Below are 18,507 nucleotides of genomic sequence, written 5' to 3' on the forward strand. Positions count from 1 at the left end.
ATGTACTCAAAGACGTGTTAATATGTACTTAAGGACGTGTTAATATGTTTGTAAGGATGTGTTAATATGTACGTAAGGACGTGTTAATATGTACTTAAAGACATGTTATTATGTACTTAAAGACGTGTTAATATGTACTTAAGGACGTGTTAATATGTACTTAAGGACGTGTTAATATGTACGTAAGGACGTGTTAATATGTACGTAAGGACGTGTTAATATGTACGTAAGGACGTGTTAATATGTACTTAAAGACGTGTTAATATGTACTTAAAGACGTGTTAATATGTACTTGTAGACGTGTTAATATGTACGAAAGGACGTGTTAATATGTACGCGTGTTATTGTGTGTGACAGCACTGCGCCGGGTTCCCAAATGTGTACATGTATCACCACGGCGACACGTTTTGTGAAGGAGACACCGTCAAAACACCTGCTTCATTTCCCACCTTTCTGTCACGGTTCTTGATGTTTTACCTTTTGTTTCTGTTTTGTACGAATGTTTTGATTTCGTCCATTGGTGCTGAGGTATATCTTCATTACTTTCCTGATTTTTATATGTTGATGCACTGTACTTGGTTTTGTCAATCCAGTGTTTAAATCAACCCAACAAACTTCCATCTCCCTACTTCAGTTGTCACGACTCCCAATTTACTTTCTAAGCTCTACATCCTCCTTCTCACATTTATTTGAACAGATATTTTTATACGAAAATATCCTTTTGTATCCAAATTGTTCTCCTTCGTTAATTTTTGGTAAGATTTAGTATGTTCTTGTTCCACTAGAGACAGATTGAGTTCAGTTTATATTACCTTGTATACCTGGCTGTTGTTTATAAGGTTTTCTTTATCTATCTAACACTTTACTTCACTGTGAGGCCTATACTCCCAATAGGAGCCCAAATCCACCTCGATACCTGTACGGGACTCGATGGAGAATGTTCCGACGGAAGAGGAAATTATCGACATTGACCTCACTGACCCGGAAGTAGAAAAGGCTGCAGTAAAAATCCAATCGAGTTTCAAGGGATTGAGGGCTCGGAAATCAAAGACAGCATCTGCCGCTAGTACAAGTGTGGAGGTTTGAGTTTATCATTTCTACTTTCACTTGTTTTCGTAGAATTGTTTTGAAGTGTGTTAGTGTTGCTGGATTTATAGATAATGTATCTATTTATGGAACATTACAGCTATGTGTAAATATTACAGTGCATAACTTCATAAAGAATATAACATGTTTAGCCATGCTGTTCAGTGGCCAGGAATATGAAGCGTTGCTTGACTTTTCCTCAATTTTTTCTTACTTTTGAATTGTCCTACTGTTCTGAAGACGGCATACCTTATGATTGTGCCGAAACATGTACGCTACAATATTGCTAATCAACCTTCTGTTGGTTTTGTCTAGCCATTTCCACCTGAGTGTTCCTAGCTATGGTAAAACTGTATCAAATAGCTGTGGAATTGACTGACTTAAGATTTGCCTGTTAGATATTTTTGGACCATATTCTATAAAATCTGGTGCCATTGAAGTAGATTATTCAGTGACCCTGTCTGTCTGAATGAGAACATTGATTGAACCCAACACAACACTTTCCAGTCAAGGTTATAAGGGCATTCATCATGTTAAGGTACTACAGTATACAATATGTGTCGGTCTGGTTTAAGTTTTGAGGAGATATCACAACTCACAATGATAGACCTTGTATTTTATCACTTATTTCAAGCGTCTAACTTTAACGCTCACTATGAGTGAGTAGATTTCCTATATTTGAAGTACAAAATAGCCATTTATATCTTACATACAGGAGATATACATATATATATTTATTTAATAAATCTGGCGATCACCAAACAACACATCTTAACCAAACTTAATTATACCAGGTTTTTGGCTTCCACTGACTTTCACTCTTCAACACTTTTCACGTCATCAAGATAAACATTTGCTACACTATTTTATGTTTCTGTTGTGCTAAGCCCTTTGACAGTAAGAATGATGTAACATTTTGTTCTGATTTTCAAGAGATTTTATCAGAGTTAAAATGACCAGAGAGATAGGAAAGTAGACAAGATCACGTGAACGTTTTTCGTTAAGTCCCCTGAGCATATTGCACTGAACTTCTGAAATACTTTATTTTCCTGCACTCAGCGTTTCATGAAATAATCACTTAATTCCAGTCAGAACCTAGTAACACCACACCACCTTGTCCTCTGTCAGTTAAAACTGAACAACAGGAAGAGATTGATATTGATCTTAATGATCCAGAAGTGGAAAAAGCTGCTGTAAAGATTCAAGCCACGTTTAAAGGTTTGAAGTCTCGGAGGTTTGGTGCAAAAAAGGTAGGAAGGCTGCGCTACCTTTATAGAGACTGCCTTATGGCATTTCACTCCCAACTCAAGTTCAAATGTCAAGGATGCATCGATAATATCTTTAGCTGTTAATTGAAACTCAACTCTGCAAAACAAGGCTGTAAACTAGGAATCTCAAAACTATGAAATAGGGTTAAAACTATGTAACCTTATAAAATTTGTCATAAATATCTGAAGCTAGAAAGTGTGAATCTCCAGACTGCAGATATAGGGTTTTGACACTATGTATATTAGGAAAGTGTCTTTTATATTTTTCCATCATGTGATTTATCTTATCCAATCAGATTTGCTGTTGGATTACTAATTATGTATGATAACAAATGTAAAGGAATTTAATGCACTTTGTATTCATCATTGGTATGCTTTGATTTCGACAATTCACAAGTTGTTTTCCTTTCTGCTTCTCTTTTCACTTTAGTCTTCACCAACTAATAATTTAAATAACATGAAACCAGTCACGCCACCTGTTGACAAAGTTCCTGTTGAAGAAGAAATTGACATTGATTTGAATGATCCTGAAGTTGCAAAAGCAGCACTTAAGATTCAATCAACATTCAAAGGTTTAAAGTCACGAAAGTTTGGCAAAAACAAGGTTTGCACTTGGCTGTTGTGTTTGTGAAAATTTGTGATACAAATAGAAAATATTTAACAGAGGGTTGTCGATTTTACTTCTTCAGTGGGCCATAAGATGGATAACCTTCATTTATTGCAGAAATAATGTTTCAGATTAGGTTATTGCATGAATATTGTGAAATGGGGTTTCATTTTTGGATCAATTGTTCCTGCATAGAAAAATGAGGGGATAAGTTGAAAAAGGGCAATATACATTATGTATTCCTTTTTTTCACGGGGGGGGGGGGGCCCAACATATAGCTTTACCTATGTCCATATTCATCCCTGCCCTGTCCCATCCAGTCACGATTCATTGTCATGACCAACTCATTTCTCAACAGATTTTCATCAAAATTTATTTAAAGATCATGTATCAGAATACCTCCAAAGAGTTTGAATTTCTTTATTTCGTGTTTCCAAGGTCAATGTCAAGGTCAATGTCAAGGTCACGGTTGCTATTTATAGGTTAAGAGGGCTCATTCTGTATAATATCTCGCAGACATTTTCTCATTGTTCTTGTACGTTATATCATATTACCGCATTGATCATACCCAAGTATTTTCTAATATCGCCAGGAAGTCTGTATGACCAATTTGTGTTTATGGGCATCAAGAAACCCTCACTCCTAATGTTTCAATCTTAACACTGTCTAAACAATTATTTGCAGACATCGCAATCTTCTCCTCCAATCAATAATGTCAACCCTACCCCTTCACCTCCGGTAACAGCTCCAGTAGAAGATGAAATAGACATTGATTTAAATGATCCAGAAGTCGCGAAAGCAGCTGTAAAGATACAGTCAACTTTCAAAGGTCTGAAGTCGCGGAAAATAAAGACGAAACAGGTTTGCATTTTGATGTAGAAAGGACGAGGAATTTTAAAAAAAATCAATAATGCTTCATTTGTTATAACCATATATTGATCAATTAAAAGCCAATAATTGTCGTTATTCGAGAGAAACGCTATCAGAATGTTTTAGCATGTTGTTGTCGCTTAGCTGTATTGGAGAATTAATATCAGCAGGCGAGTATGGATATCCTGAACCAACATATACTTTGAGTAAAACTTGGAATGAAAACAATAAATTGTTGCTATATTCTTTAATTGAGAAAAAACGGGAATAAAAATAATGAGTTGTCACAATGCTATCTATAAGCCAGGATTGTATGTGTTCTGAAGTGTCAGTGATTGTTGTGATATATATTGTTTACAGTCGACTCAGTCGCCTCCCTCTAACATCGAACCTTCCCCCCCACCACCAGTCCCTGTCCCCACTGAAGAAGAAGTAGACATTGATTTAAATGATCCTGAAGTTGAAAAGGCAGCCCTAAAAATACAATCTACGTTTAAAGGTTTAAAGTCACGGAAGTTTGGAGCCAAAAAGGTGTTTTTATCTAATGATTTGCCTCTGTACTTTGAAGAACAGATAAAACGTGTGACAAAAAATCTTTTACATAACATTCAGAATTAATGCTGTAAGAGATATTGATATGGACTTGGAAATTACTCTGTTAACTCGAGTAAAATCTTTTTAACCCTTTCACCCCTATGTAACTTTAATAGAATCTACCATGCATTGATATGGATGAGTCCATTATGGTCTACAGTGGTAGAAGGGTTAATGATAAGATTTTATTTTATTAGACATCACAAGTACTGTAATCATATGTGGAGAAAACACATTCTGTAAAAATTTAAAGTTCATTTAAACTAGAATATTCTCATGCCTGTGAAATATTTGTCCTATAATCAAGCTAAGCTTACTTAGGTGTTGATTTCTAGCTGCTGTTGATTAATCTTGCTTGAAAATTTAATTACTAAACGTGTCTCTAGAAACTGTATTGATTTAGACTTTTGTTAATTTAAACAGCAAAAATAACACCAGAAGAATTTTCTCACTTTATTGTATGTTAAATATTTTCTAACGTAATTACAGTCGTCACCCACTAACATCGAAAATGTTTCTCCGCCCGTCCCTCCACCGCCTGTAACTCCCCCTGTCAAAGAAGAAATTGACATTGATCTGAACGACCCAGAAGTCGAAAAAGCAGCTGTGAAAATTCAAGCTACTTTTAAAGGTTTAAAGTCTCGGAAATTCGGATCAAAGAAGGTTTGAATTGTTTTTGTTGAAGAAAATAACTTTCAATACGGGACATTTCGCATTCCGTCTTAGATTTTTTTTACCAAAATAGGAGTGAAGTATAAATGGATTTGTGGGAACCAGTCCAAAAATAAATTAAAAGTAATTATTCAAAACTTACGGAGCAACAAGCAGTGGATTCAGTATTTAAATGGTTGAAATAAATAAAGTTAGTCTAGATGTTATTGGAACAATATTAAGACCAACATAAGTGTGCACACTACTATATATTTTCTGATTTTATTGTGAACTTGATTGCAGTCGTCACCATCTCTAGTTAATAAAATACCAACACCTCCTCCAACAGTCAATATTCCCTCAGAAGAGGAAATTGACATAGATTTAAACGACCCAGAAGTAGAGAAGGCCGCAGTAAAGATCCAAGCAACATTTAAAGGGTTAAAGTCTCGGAAGTTTGGGAAGTCAAAGGTTGGCTATTTAAATGTTGTCTGAGCTACATTCCTCATCCATTCTCCCAGTTAGTGTTTTATTTTGCTCGGAAGGATAAGACATAAGTTGATTACCTGTAAAATTGATTCAATTAACTCATTTACCCCTGAAATTTCAAAATGAATTATTCCGACCTTTGAGTTGGGAGAGTTCAAATGTGTCTTTAGGGGTGAATCAAGATTCTTTGTTAAAAAATTAAATATGATGAGAATGATTTTGATCGAAATGAGGCAACATCATTGGTTATGAGTTGATTTAATTTGTTTCTTGTTTCAAAGTTTAATTAATTAAATAATTACATCATTGGTAATGGTGATTTGAAATTGAAGAGTCATTATCTGTATGATATTTTAAGGATTGAATTAAGATCTTTTGATCTGTAGAAGGTTTTTAGGATTTATTTTAATTTGAATCAGTTCATAAGTAGCAGATCAGAATTAATGTTTTAATGATTAAACAAGATGGCAGAGTAGCCTTAATGGCCATTTATATTTAAGTCATATTTTCTCTTGTTTCTGACAAATACAGACTAAACTAAAAATAGTCGGATAAGGTATGATTGTCTGCCAAGGATATTCATTTACCGTCGCGTACCAGATGTACAAACTGTCTTTTTTATAGCTTCATTACCAATTATTGGTTAATCAAAATATATATATAGCCGAGGAAAAATTTCACTTAAGCAGAAATTTCGGGAATAATTTCTGAGGTCTTTGAGGCCATTCCAATTGTTAAAAATAGCACTGAGACTCCATTGTTTGATTTAAGGGGATTACAGAAGTCTGTAGACTGTTGTCATGTGTTTACTTATGTGTACAAAAGCACAATGACCATCCACAAATCGTGATAATGTTGTTCACACTTACAGCCTGTAGCACCGCTAAAACAGCCTCCGAGTAGCAATCACGTGGACGCTAAATCTTCAGAAGTGGAAGAAATAGATATTGACTTGACAGATCCGGACGTTGAGAAGGCGGCTGTTAAGATTCAGGCTAGCTTTAAAGGCCTCCGGGCAAGAAAAACAAAAAATCAACAGGTTTGAATGACATTTTGTACTTAGCATCGCATGCTGACTGGTCTAGATCTGTTTGCATGGGTGGTGTTGATCCACTCAGGTGGTCACGAATAGAAACCCTGTCATCGTCCGTGTGGTGAGGTAGATCCTGTAGTTATCTCCTACAGAACATCACTCTTATTATAGTGCCCTTGTTTCATCATCATTTTCTATATTTGATTTGGAATGTTGGTATTTGGACGTACCTCAGTTCGCTTTGTAGTTTTCAGATCAATTTGAACTTTGACTGTGACTTGTGACATTTTGTGATGGTGCGTCGTTTTTGTGTTTTCTTTGAAAGATTTATAAATGCCTGGTTACAGTTTAAAAATATCACTGCCTGAAAAATCACTCATTCACATTCTATTTTCAGATTTTTTTTCTCTTTTTACATAAATGGTGTAGGAATACTGAAATAGCTGGATGCATGTTAGATTTATTTGTCTTTCTAGAGATGAATAATTCTTCTTTTTCGTTGACTATTTATTTTTTTCTCAAAATAAAATAACCTTGGAAGCAATCCATTCCCTGTCTTCCAAGATCTTATAAATATGTTTTATAGGACTTTCAAGGAATGGCAGTCTTCAAGTGTCTAAAATGTCTGTGACATCTCTGTGTTTCTGTCCTTGTGTTTTTGCTCTTTGAATGATCACCAAGATACAATGTTGTAAATCAGAACCAAATTTTTACACGTCTGTTTTTCTTGAAAGTGATGTTGTTGATGTTTCCCTGTGAAACGTGTACGTTTGGTGTTAGTGTTCTTTTCATGTAATAAACCATGAAATAAAATTTGAAATAAAATTTGCCAATGTCATATGTACGTATATAAGATCAAAATTAATTATATTGTTACATACATACTTTCAATAAATGTTAAGAAACATTAAGTGAATATGTGTCTAAAATTGTGTTAATTTTCATGTTTATATTTCACTAAATTTTTGTTAGGTTTTAGGAACACCTGTTAGTTCATGATTTTGTTCTTGTATTTTTGTTTATGGCCCACTGAAAATTTAGGTCATTTAGGGCCAAACAAGAAATACATCTCAGATTTATAACAAGATGAAAATTCCCCACTTAGTCAAAAATGATGTAAAATTGAGAATCTTTCGGATTACCGGTAGGTACTTGTTATTATTGATTCCTGATTGACCGATATCACTTTCACTTGACCGATATCACTTTCACTTGACCATATGGTATCTGTGGATGTACCACTGACCGTATGGTACTTGCATGCAGATGTCTGTTGATGTCTTTCTAGGACTGGTAATCTGAAGGTGCTTAGGAACAGCCACACAAAGTGACTGATGCTTACACCCCAACATGTGACCCCGTGACCCTGCACCATGACAGAGTTCATCACTGTCAATTATTGTTGTGTATCAGAATATAAACATCAGTGCCAGTTTCTTCATGTATTGTTAGCTTTACTGGATATACACAAATATATTCAGAATGGATTAATTACAAAAAATGTTTGAAAATATAACAATATTTCATTTTAATTATTTTATCTTAATAATATGTTAATCAATATTCTGACTCAAATATTTTCATTTATAATTTCTGAATTTATAAACATTCTACCTAAACATTTTTTTGTATTTATCATTAAGTTGACTAAACTTTAAGGACAGGACATTGATCAATAGTGAGAGCTAGCACTTGATTGGAGGGGAGGTTCATGGTTCTAGTACTGCTGGGCAGTAAATCAAGGTCTATCAGGAGTAACTCAATACCTATCTATATTAGGTCTCTCAGGAGCCTAATGACCTCTATCTGTACCCTAAATAGAGCTTCATGTCAATCAAACTCTGGCCCTTTAAGGCCCAGTCTGTTTTATTTCATCCCCTTAAAGAGGATTAAGTTAAATGAGAGTATTATAACTGTTTTAGAAGAAGAATAAAAAGTTGTTGATTAAAGTTTTTGAAGACATTTTTCAACATAACTTCAGTTACATGATAAAACTGTTGTTGTTTTTTTGTCACAAAATTAAAAGAAGCCTCAGAGAAAAAAAAACGTTTTTTGCCATTCACTGTAATTTGGATGTTGGATTTTATAAGATATTTGTCATATGGAAGGGGGCCAGAATGTTCATTGACATTTAAATTTGCTTGTTATATACATGAATATAGATTTCTTCTTGCTCAGTAGTTTGTAACCTTTATAAGTGAAGGTAAATTAGATACATCCATACCCAGATTTTTGTAACAGTGAATTATTCTGTCTCATTCACATTTCAAGATTATGTTACACACTTATGCCTGTCTAAGGACTTTGTATGGTCTTGACCCACAAAACGACATCAGATCAACACATGTCACTTTTCATAAGCTAGCGATTTAACCGTTTATTTTTTTCGGTAAATAAATGAAAACCAATCTGGTTTTAGCATTGTACAGTCATCAATCCATGGGTCTAACACAATGTTAGGTTGTCATGGCGACTTAATTGTACAAGCTAGAGACTTGACCATATACACTTTTTTGTAACTGACCACTCCAGATTTGTTAGGAAGACATTTCTTTTCTCAACATTTGTAAAATGGTCATATATATAAGTATGTCTAGTGTTTCATGGAATCCGTACCAATCCGTACCAATCCGTCACACTGCCCCGGGTAATCAGTGTCAGGAAGTATTATTGTAACACTGGACTTGTCTATGGCTAACATACATCATATTGATTTCATAGTTCTTATCCCATTTATATGTTCTCCTGGAAAAAATCCATTGAATCCTAAACATGTCTGTAGCGGACCTGAATTAAGTCGAGTTCCAACTCTTTTTCTGTGTTAAATCTTACACTTGTTTGGTAATTTCTATTCTATTTGGCCGCCCAACCTCTGTAACACGCAGGAGATTGGATATTTCAGCAGGGCAAGTAGCAGCAATATTACCAATGAACCGGGAAATTGTGTGATAGAAGGGATTTCATATGACGATTTCCCTGCCTTGGAAATTTGCCGTAGTTGTGGCAATGCAGGGCCCTTCCTTATCATGGTTCTCTAGTGTGGGGCATCTTGTTGATGTGTGGGGGGGTCATTGGGGCACTGATTAAAGCAGTATTTCACCCCTGAAATTTCTCATAATGAACTATTCCCTCCTTTGAATTGAAAGAGTTTAAATGTGTCTTCAGGGGTGAATGAGTTTAGGAGGTTTCCCATAACTTTTCAATGAAGTAATATTTTTCTGTACTTTTATGTAATGCTGATCCTACTTCTTTATGATGATGAAGCGGGGTCATGGGACAGGTAACATAGGAGGTAAACAATATAGGAATGACTGAGGATGCAACATTTACCCTTGGACATTGACCCCTAGTGGTGTCAGGGTGGGTATTTGGGGGTGTATCCAGTAGTACTCCAATCGTTTCCTTTTTGTGGTGGACTCCAATGTTGTGGGGTCAGTGGGAAGAATTTGAATGATTTGGTATTCTACGACCCCTAGTGAGACTAAGTCCCCTAGTGAGGCTACGTCCCCTAGTGAGACTACATCCCCTAGTGAGTACCCTAGTGAGGCTATGTCCCCTAGTAAGAGTGATTGGAGGATGAGATGGAGTGCCACTGGGCTGTCTTTAGACGGATGTAGACGGATATCTCGTAGATGTTCAGAGATATATGGAATCTAAGTTCTCGTTTGGTTTCCCCAACATATTGTTGTTTACATTGGGAGCAGGAGGGGTGAACATTGGCTCGTCAAGTATTCATCAGTACATTATTGTGTCGGTTCTGATTATCTAAACCCTGACTCTCCAAAGTCTGGATTATTCCGACCTCGATCATGTTCCGAAATATATTACTCAGTTTTAAAACTGTGTCAACCATTATCTGAACAATCGTTTACATGAACCATTTAATTTATGTGTTTGTTTAACCATTTCACCCCTATTTAACGGTAGAAGACTCTACCATGTTTCAATATGGATGAGTCCATTATGGTCTACAGAGGTGAAAGTGTTAATATTGCATTGTTTTATTTAACTGTAGAATATTATAAAACTTCCATGTTTATTCAACAGATGTGTATTGCTTTACTGTGTAACTACATTCATTGATAAATAAAAAGAAATTCTTATAAAAATGTTTTCATTTTTATATTTCATTCAGTATACATGTGTATAAATTGATGTTCGTGTTAGGGTTAGACTCTGTTATAAGCTTGTCCCGCTGATAATTTGTACAATGTTTTATACAGGACTTATACAACTTTTATCATTTATAACATACCAAATCCCTATATTCAGTATACATGTGTATAAATTGATGTTTGTGTTAGGGTTAGACTCTGTTATAAGCTGGTCCCGCTGATAATTTGTACAATGTTTTATACAGGACTTATACAACTTTTATCATTTATAACATACCAAATCCCTGTAACATTCAGTATACATGTGTATAAATTAATGTTTGTGTTAGGGTAAGACTCTGTTATAAGCTGGTCCCGCTGATAATATGTAAAATGTTTTATACAGGACTTATATACAACTTTTATCATTTATAACATATTAAATCCCTTCTAACATATCTTTTTTTTTCAGTTTGGGATAATCGAATTATGATTTTATTCTTCATGCACTAATAATAATGTTTTGTATTGTTTTGTATTTATTACACATTTATATGAACTTATTTTCATTTTAATTGATTATTTTCTAAATTTATTTTTTTATTTCAGATTGGAAAACATGCAATCTATATATCTCTTTATTTATTATTTTCCTTTTAAAATGTAAAACTGTTTCACTTCTAAAACATCATAATTTTATTTATACACATCTATTTTGTTTTCATTTTCATTTCAGATTGAAATTTAACTGTCAATGTAATTTCCTGTTTCAGATTTTTGCTTAAATATATTATGTGTATATTTGTTTCAGGATCTATTTGTCTAATTAAACATGAACATATTTTTGTTTCAGAATTTACTTTTCAAAGTCTTGTTTAAATTTAAACCAATCATGAATTAATGTTAATTATCTATGTTAATCCAGGAAGCAGCTCCCAAAGAAGCAGAGAAAAAGACAGAGGCACAGGAAGAGGAAATCGATATTGATTTAAATGACCCAGAAACAGCACAGGCTGCTCTGAAAATCCAGGCTGGATTCCGTGGCTACAAAACAAGGAAGGAAGTGAAAGAAAATCTAGAGTCAGAAGGGGACAAGACTGAGGGAGAGAAACCTTCAGAAGAAACAAAAACAACAGAGGAAGCAAAACCGGAAGAGGAGGCAAAAACAGAGAAAACGAAAGAGGAGCCTGTTGACATTGATCTGAATGACCCTGAAGTGGCTAAAGCTGCGACTAAGATCCAAGCTGGGTTCAAAGGTTACAAGGTCAGAAAGGACATGAAGGGCGACAAGGAAGGGGATGCTAAGGAAACAACAGTGGAGGCACCTGCTCCGACAGAAGATGAATCAGCGCCCAAACAAGAAGAAGCACCAGCACCGACAGAGGAAGCCCCAGCACCAACAGAACAAGCACCAGCGCCGACAGAGGAAGCACCAGCGCCGACAGAACAAGCACCAGCGCCGACAGAAGAGGCACCAGCGCCAACAGAACAAGCACCAGCGCCGACCGAAGAGGCACCGGCGCCAACAGAACAAGCACCAGCGCCGACAGAAGAGGCACCGGCGCCAACAGAACAAGCCCCTAAAGAAGGTGAGAATCTGTCTGTGTAGCATCTTAAGGATGTCTCTGTGTAGTACTGTCTTGTGTAAAATACAAAAAAGTCCATATTCTTAGTCGGTTACTCTTGTGGAAACTTTCATTTTTTGAAGTGCCAAGATTAAATGAAACATTTGTCATTCAGGTGAAATGTTAAAAATATTTGGATTTATAATATAAAAAAATGTATCAGGGGGAAAAAATCACAGAATATTGCAATGAGTTTCTTAAGGTGACTATGATAAGATCGCTGTATCATTTTCTGGTTTTGTTCTTCGTATTGTTTTAACCCTTTCACCACTGTAGACCATTATGAACTCATCCAGATCAATGCATAGTAGAGTCTACTGAAGTTGCATAGGGGTGAAAGGGTTAAGCATGGTGTCAAATGTGGGAGCTGAGGTTCTAATTCTGAACTCAAAGGTCTAACTTCCACCATTCCACATACCTACATAATGTTTATCGCTTTTCTCCCACCTCTATACTCCGGATTAATGTAACATTGACACAGATATTGCAAATGAACAACAGATGTAGTAGATTTTACAAATCATCTAGGGCCACATTTGTAGAGATGAGAAAACGATAGTAAATCATGGAATTCGAAACTAGATTCACATCAATTTTGTTTTCCTGAGAGTAAATGAAACTACTGAACATTTCAAGCTCCAAAAAAACGTTTTCATCCACTTCCTAATATAGAAGTTAAAAAAAAAGTAGTTGTCAACATAGAGGTCACAGAGACTTAAGTATCTATTGGATATTTCCCTTGGGAATATGTGACAATGTATATATAGAGAGGTGAGAGAAAAATTACACATTATTTCATGATAATTATTAGATTTACTCATTCACCCCTGAAATTTCATAATGAACTATTCGAACCTTTAAATTGGAAGAGTTCAAATGTGTCTTCAGGGATGAATGAGTTAAGATCGAATTGATAGCATGTATTCTTATTTGCAGATGCACAAAATTGAATACTTTCATTAAGTTCAATGTTCTCTCTGTTTACTTGCAGATTAAATTGTGAATTAAATTGAAGATTCAAGTACAAGTTTTAAGAAACAACATTATGCATTGATTTTGCATAAAAGAAATACAATGCACATTAGTTATTGTGTTTGGCAGAGTGTGTTTTAAGTGACTTGTGAGTCTGAAATAATAAGTGTCAAGTAATCTCCAGTACCTTGTCCAATTTATAATTGTATATCCTGTATGCATACAAGTTGATAGATATGTGTGAAAGATGTTTTAAGATGTTACCAGAATAGCTATGACATATGAACGGCAGTTGTTGGACACTTCACATTATATACAGTGGACTTGTATTTATCCAGAAGTTTTGGCCCTCCTTAAATTCAACTTAAATATTGTTTAATCCTTTTCCCTTTTTTTGTGAATTATGCAACAGAAATTATTACTGTAGGATCACTGTAACTTTCAACTGATTTTCAACATAACTTTTGCTTTATTGTTATCTCCCTTAAGTTATTACGTTATTAGCTGAATTCAAATTTCCATTAGAAGATCATTTATCCTCTGTCCACGTTTCATGCTTCCAAAGCTCTTTTGGAAAATAGACACATGCCACAGTTTTCTAGAGTCTGGATAAATTGTTCCACTGAATTTATTAATGATAAGTGCAATAGCCTAGTCATTAGAACTGAGTAAAATCAGGGCTTTTATCTGTTGAATGTGTTTAACTCATTCACCCCTGAAATTTCATAATGAACTATTCCAGCCTTTGAATTGGAAAAGTTCAAATGTGTCTTCAGGGGTGAATGAGTTAATAACAGCGTAGAGTCGGACACAAGTATAGATTAATCACTGGTAAAGGCCCGTTATACACCGTCAGAGACATCTACTGGAGTAACTATGGTTTATATGTTAACCTTGCATTATGTGTGATCAGGGTTCTGGCACCAACGAAACAGAATGGAAATGTTTAATATATGTAGAAAAGTGTGTATTAATGCAGCACCTTCTGTAGTGTGTACATAGTTTATATTAGCACTTTACATATATGGTCTGATATTATCAAACCCATCATGGCAAGTTCACTCTTTTCATATCAAAACATATCAGAAAAATTGTCTCCCTTTTTACCTTGATGGATATTACATAAATGCATGGTGGAGTCACTGTGTTTTGATTAAAAACGAAAACAAAAATGGACACTGTACATGTACATGTAGATCAAAACAGAGCAATTTCATTTCATTTTTACAAATCATGACATTATGTGATAATTTCAGTTGCACAAAACTTACATATAATCTCAATTATATTCTAATATAAGAACTGAAATTTTATTGAATTTTTTTTTTGGTTATCACATGAAAATATATTTGAACACCAGTAACAAAATATTGTTAGTAACTGATATTTGAATATCAGTAACACAAATTAATGTATTAGCGCCATTAACATAAAGTGCTTCCTATAAAGTAGCTGACCACTAACCGTTCTTGTCACTAGTACTAACTCTCATGTGTTATTATATCTTTGTAACATTTCTATTGGTCATATAGATGCACATTTCGACCGTGACCTACTATATCCTTATCATCTCTCCTAGTCTCTCTGATCTTAAATCCAATGATACATCCTAATCGTAATCACGTTTATTTGGATTTCATTTATTATAAAGATGTTTTTAAAAGAAAGTATTTAAATCAAAAACAATAATTTCCTTATATTATGTACTAATGCAATGTTATATTATTTTTTTATAATTTTTTCATATTTTTAAGTAAATTAAAAATCCACATTAACAACTTTGAAGTGAAGTGAAATGTTGGTAGCAAGTGCGTTGGAATTTTGTATAATTTACTTATAGTTTTGAAAGTTATTAACGTCTCCATTTCTCTTCCATTTCAAGCTTGCAATTACGTCTTTGCGTATTGCAGAGTAATCTTCTCTTGTTAGCAGGTTACGTCATTGGTTTGTGTGAGAAAATTACGTCGTTTTCTCGAAAATTGTTGACGTTAACTTCATAAACAAATGATGTAACAATCAATACCTGCTCACAAGAGAAAGATATCCTGCAATACGAAAAGACGGAACACTGAGTTCAAGCAGGGACGTAAAATGGAGTATATACTGTCCCTGGTTCAAGATTATTTTTCGCCCAATTTATATTAACATAATTTTTTATCAAAATAAAATAGTCTTTAAGATGATCTAAAAATAAGAAAAAAAGCAATGCTTTCAGATTTAGTTAACTGATTTGTCCTCTCACCTACTGCTATTTCTTAAATATCACTTATTTACTGCACTTTAAGTTTTGCAGTTTGAGATAATCGACATGTACAGTAGACATGGTGTTGGTATTTCTCTGTCAACTAGCTGCGTCACTTTACCAGTCTGTAACTTTTAATTAATTACAAGGCTACTGTGAAAAAAGGATCATTTCTTTTTGTCAGTGAAATAGAAATTCATATTTTCCAAATGCTGTTTTGGTCACACTGGTTCAATTTACCAGAACTCTAGTAACTTACAAGGGTTGAGAGCAAAATATTGATAGTAAAAAATGATAAAAAACGGTCATTTATGGTGAAAATTTATGAAAGAGATGGGTATGTTTTAGCGAGACATGAAGTTGGCTTCCGTTATGTAATTGTTAGATTTGAGTGTTTATTACTATTGTGCTCTTATTGATGGTCTTTCAATAACTTCTCTTTTGTTCATGTATATTTATTCAAGAAATTTCATATGTTGGTATAGTGGCCAACATAACGATATGTGATAAATATTCTTATTATTCCATCAATGTAATTTAGCCTTAATGTAGTTTTTTTATTTTTGAAAAATGTCTACTACTGAATGAAGGAATTTTTGTTCCAAGGCTATTAAAATTGCATTCCGACTTTTTTAAATAGTTTAGTATTAATATATTAATATTATTTTATATTACAACAATTATTGAGCCAGTTTTGATATAGAATAGGCTGTGTTATGCATATAGGACTATTCCGCTTTTTGAGCGGCCACAGGTTGGCTTGTCATAATAGATATCAAAATCCTTATGCAATTGATTTTAGTGAATTAACAGAATGACAAATTTGTGTTCGAAGGCTATTCAAATAGCATTTCGACTTCTTAAATACTTTAGTATTCATAAATATTTGTTATTTAATATGAAATCAGTTATAGAGCCAGTTTTGATATAGAGAAGGCTGATTTATCCATATAGGACTATTTCGCGTTATATTCCGGCTTTTGAGCGGCCACAGGTTGGATTGTCACAATAGATATCAAACACCTTATGCAATTATTTTTTAAGTGAATTCAATCTTAGGTTACACTGTAGTATACCACCAAAACGACTTTCTGATGAATTGTTTATGTTGTACATTTGTTTCGATTTTATATTAACATATCTCAGTATACAAAAACGTTCCAGTATTTATTAGAATATTTATTTGTATGAATCATTTGCAATTGAAAGAGACGTGTCTTTTTCATTTACCTAATAAAATGAAATTCAAACTAAAGTTGGCTTTTCTTATCTATACTTTCGTATCTATGCTTTCTTACTTCATCTTCCTCTGTTGGTGGATTTCTAAGTCATCGACGTCTGCTGTAACCCCGATGACCACGTTAATCTCTATTGAGTATTGGCAGGGTTCATAACATACACACTTTTCTAATAATTGATTTGGTTAACAACATCTTATGTTTGAAATTTATATCATCAGGAGGTTTTATACAACTCCCCTTCTGTTTTGACAATAGTTTAGTTTTTGGATTTCCACATTTTTTGGCCCTTGCATCACCGCTGAGTCCTAGGAGGACAGCTGTACGATGCTGTGTAATTCATTCACTTTCGGCATACTGTATCAATTTCCAAATTCCAGTAGCATGTGTGTATCTTACGTTTATCCTGGATATATTGCACATAAAGTCACTCATATTCCGTCAAAACATTTTTCTGGAAACCTCGTAATGTTACATACATTTAAACCTTTCACCACTGTAGACCATAATGGACTCATCCAGATCAGTGTATGGTAGCGTCTACTAAAGTTACCTAGGGGTGAAAGGGTTAAGCTTAATTGTGCCAGTTTGCAATGTAAATACTAACAAAGATGCAAAGTTACCTGCGAAATATGTGTAATTTAACGGACTCGCTGTACCAAGTTTCATTATGTATATGACAGTTTACTTTATTATGTATATGACAAATTACCTCGTTATGTGTATGACAGTTTTGGTAAATTTTGAACCACATGGGTTCGTTGTTCAAGAGCTAATTAGCTTATTGCGTTTTATAAGTGTTCAAAATGTACTCTGAGAAATATCTGAAAATTATTTGAATTTTTAGTGTTGCCTGTCTGTAGGCGGTCATTTTGAATATTTCTTTGAAAATGGATTTTATATCGAATATCAGGTACTTTTCTTTTCATATATACAATGAAAAAGAAAATATATATTGCATTCGATTGTAATCAAACTGACAGCTCTGCCCTGATGTTTTTACCGGAAAAACTGTAACTTCGGGTTACTTATTATTTCCCTTGGAAAATATGCACAAAGTTACTCACATTTCGGAACAATGAAGATGACTTAATTTGTGATTACGTTAATGAAGCGTGGTACAATGATATCCTGGTGTGACAGACTTTAACTGTTCTTTTGCTTCAGTAAACTTGCCACTCTTGCTTATTAGCTTTTTTAGGGTATGATGTATAGTATTTCATAAAAAGTTCAAATTGGATTTGAATATAATCTTCAATGCATTTCACACGGAACATGGCTCATTTTGTGTAGTTGACCGAAAAAACATGAAAACATTTTTGCTCACATGGCCCTTATGCTATACTGCGTCGTCCGTCCGTCAACTTTTTCTTTTGAACGACTTCCTCTGAATAACTGGAGGACCTAGGGTCATGATATTTGGCCAGTACATGTTTCTTGGGATGGAGTGCTATACAGTTCCCTCATAAAATGACCTTGACTAAGTTTCAAGGTCACAGGGGTCAAATATGTTAAAAACTACAAACAACAATATCCTAAGAAGCATTTGGTCTGGAGTCATGCTACTTTGGTATGTTACGTAGCCTTGAATCGTTTTCTTTATTAGAGTAATAAGGTCAAATGTCAGCTTTAATTGATAGCCGGGGTCAAAGGTCAACGTGGGTTAAAAGCTTTAAAATTAAAATTTCAAATAACAATATCATTACAACCGTATTAGAGATGTTAAATGTCTTGTGTT

The 18,507-nt window shown here is 34.3% G+C and overlaps 1 protein-coding gene across 7 annotated transcripts in view; it reads left to right on the forward strand.

Moving 5' to 3' along the window:
* Window positions 1–18,507, forward strand: part of LOC110463750 (titin-like) — a 113,739-nt gene that overhangs the window by 86,099 nt on the left and 9,133 nt on the right. For 6 of the 7 annotated variants that reach the window (XM_021518586.1, XM_021518590.1, XM_021518592.1 and 3 more), the window contains 9 exons: window positions 895–1,080; window positions 2,175–2,336; window positions 2,785–2,958; window positions 3,646–3,822; window positions 4,192–4,362; window positions 4,915–5,088; window positions 5,380–5,547; window positions 6,437–6,604; window positions 11,618–12,281. In XM_021518586.1, coding sequence (XP_021374261.1) covers window positions 895–1,080; window positions 2,175–2,336; window positions 2,785–2,958; window positions 3,646–3,822; window positions 4,192–4,362; window positions 4,915–5,088; window positions 5,380–5,547; window positions 6,437–6,604; window positions 11,618–12,281 — 2,044 coding nt within the window. Of the gene's footprint in view, window positions 1–894; window positions 1,081–2,174; window positions 2,337–2,784; window positions 2,959–3,645; window positions 3,823–4,191; window positions 4,363–4,914; window positions 5,089–5,379; window positions 5,548–6,436; window positions 6,605–11,617; window positions 12,282–13,308; window positions 16,781–18,507 lie in introns of those variants that run through there. The other variant, XM_021518593.1, reaches the window with a different exon arrangement.

Source organism: Mizuhopecten yessoensis, unplaced genomic scaffold (genome assembly GCF_002113885.1).
Source record: "Mizuhopecten yessoensis strain PY_sf001 unplaced genomic scaffold, ASM211388v2 scaffold10923, whole genome shotgun sequence".
NCBI lineage: Eukaryota > Metazoa > Mollusca > Bivalvia > Pectinida > Pectinidae > Mizuhopecten > Mizuhopecten yessoensis.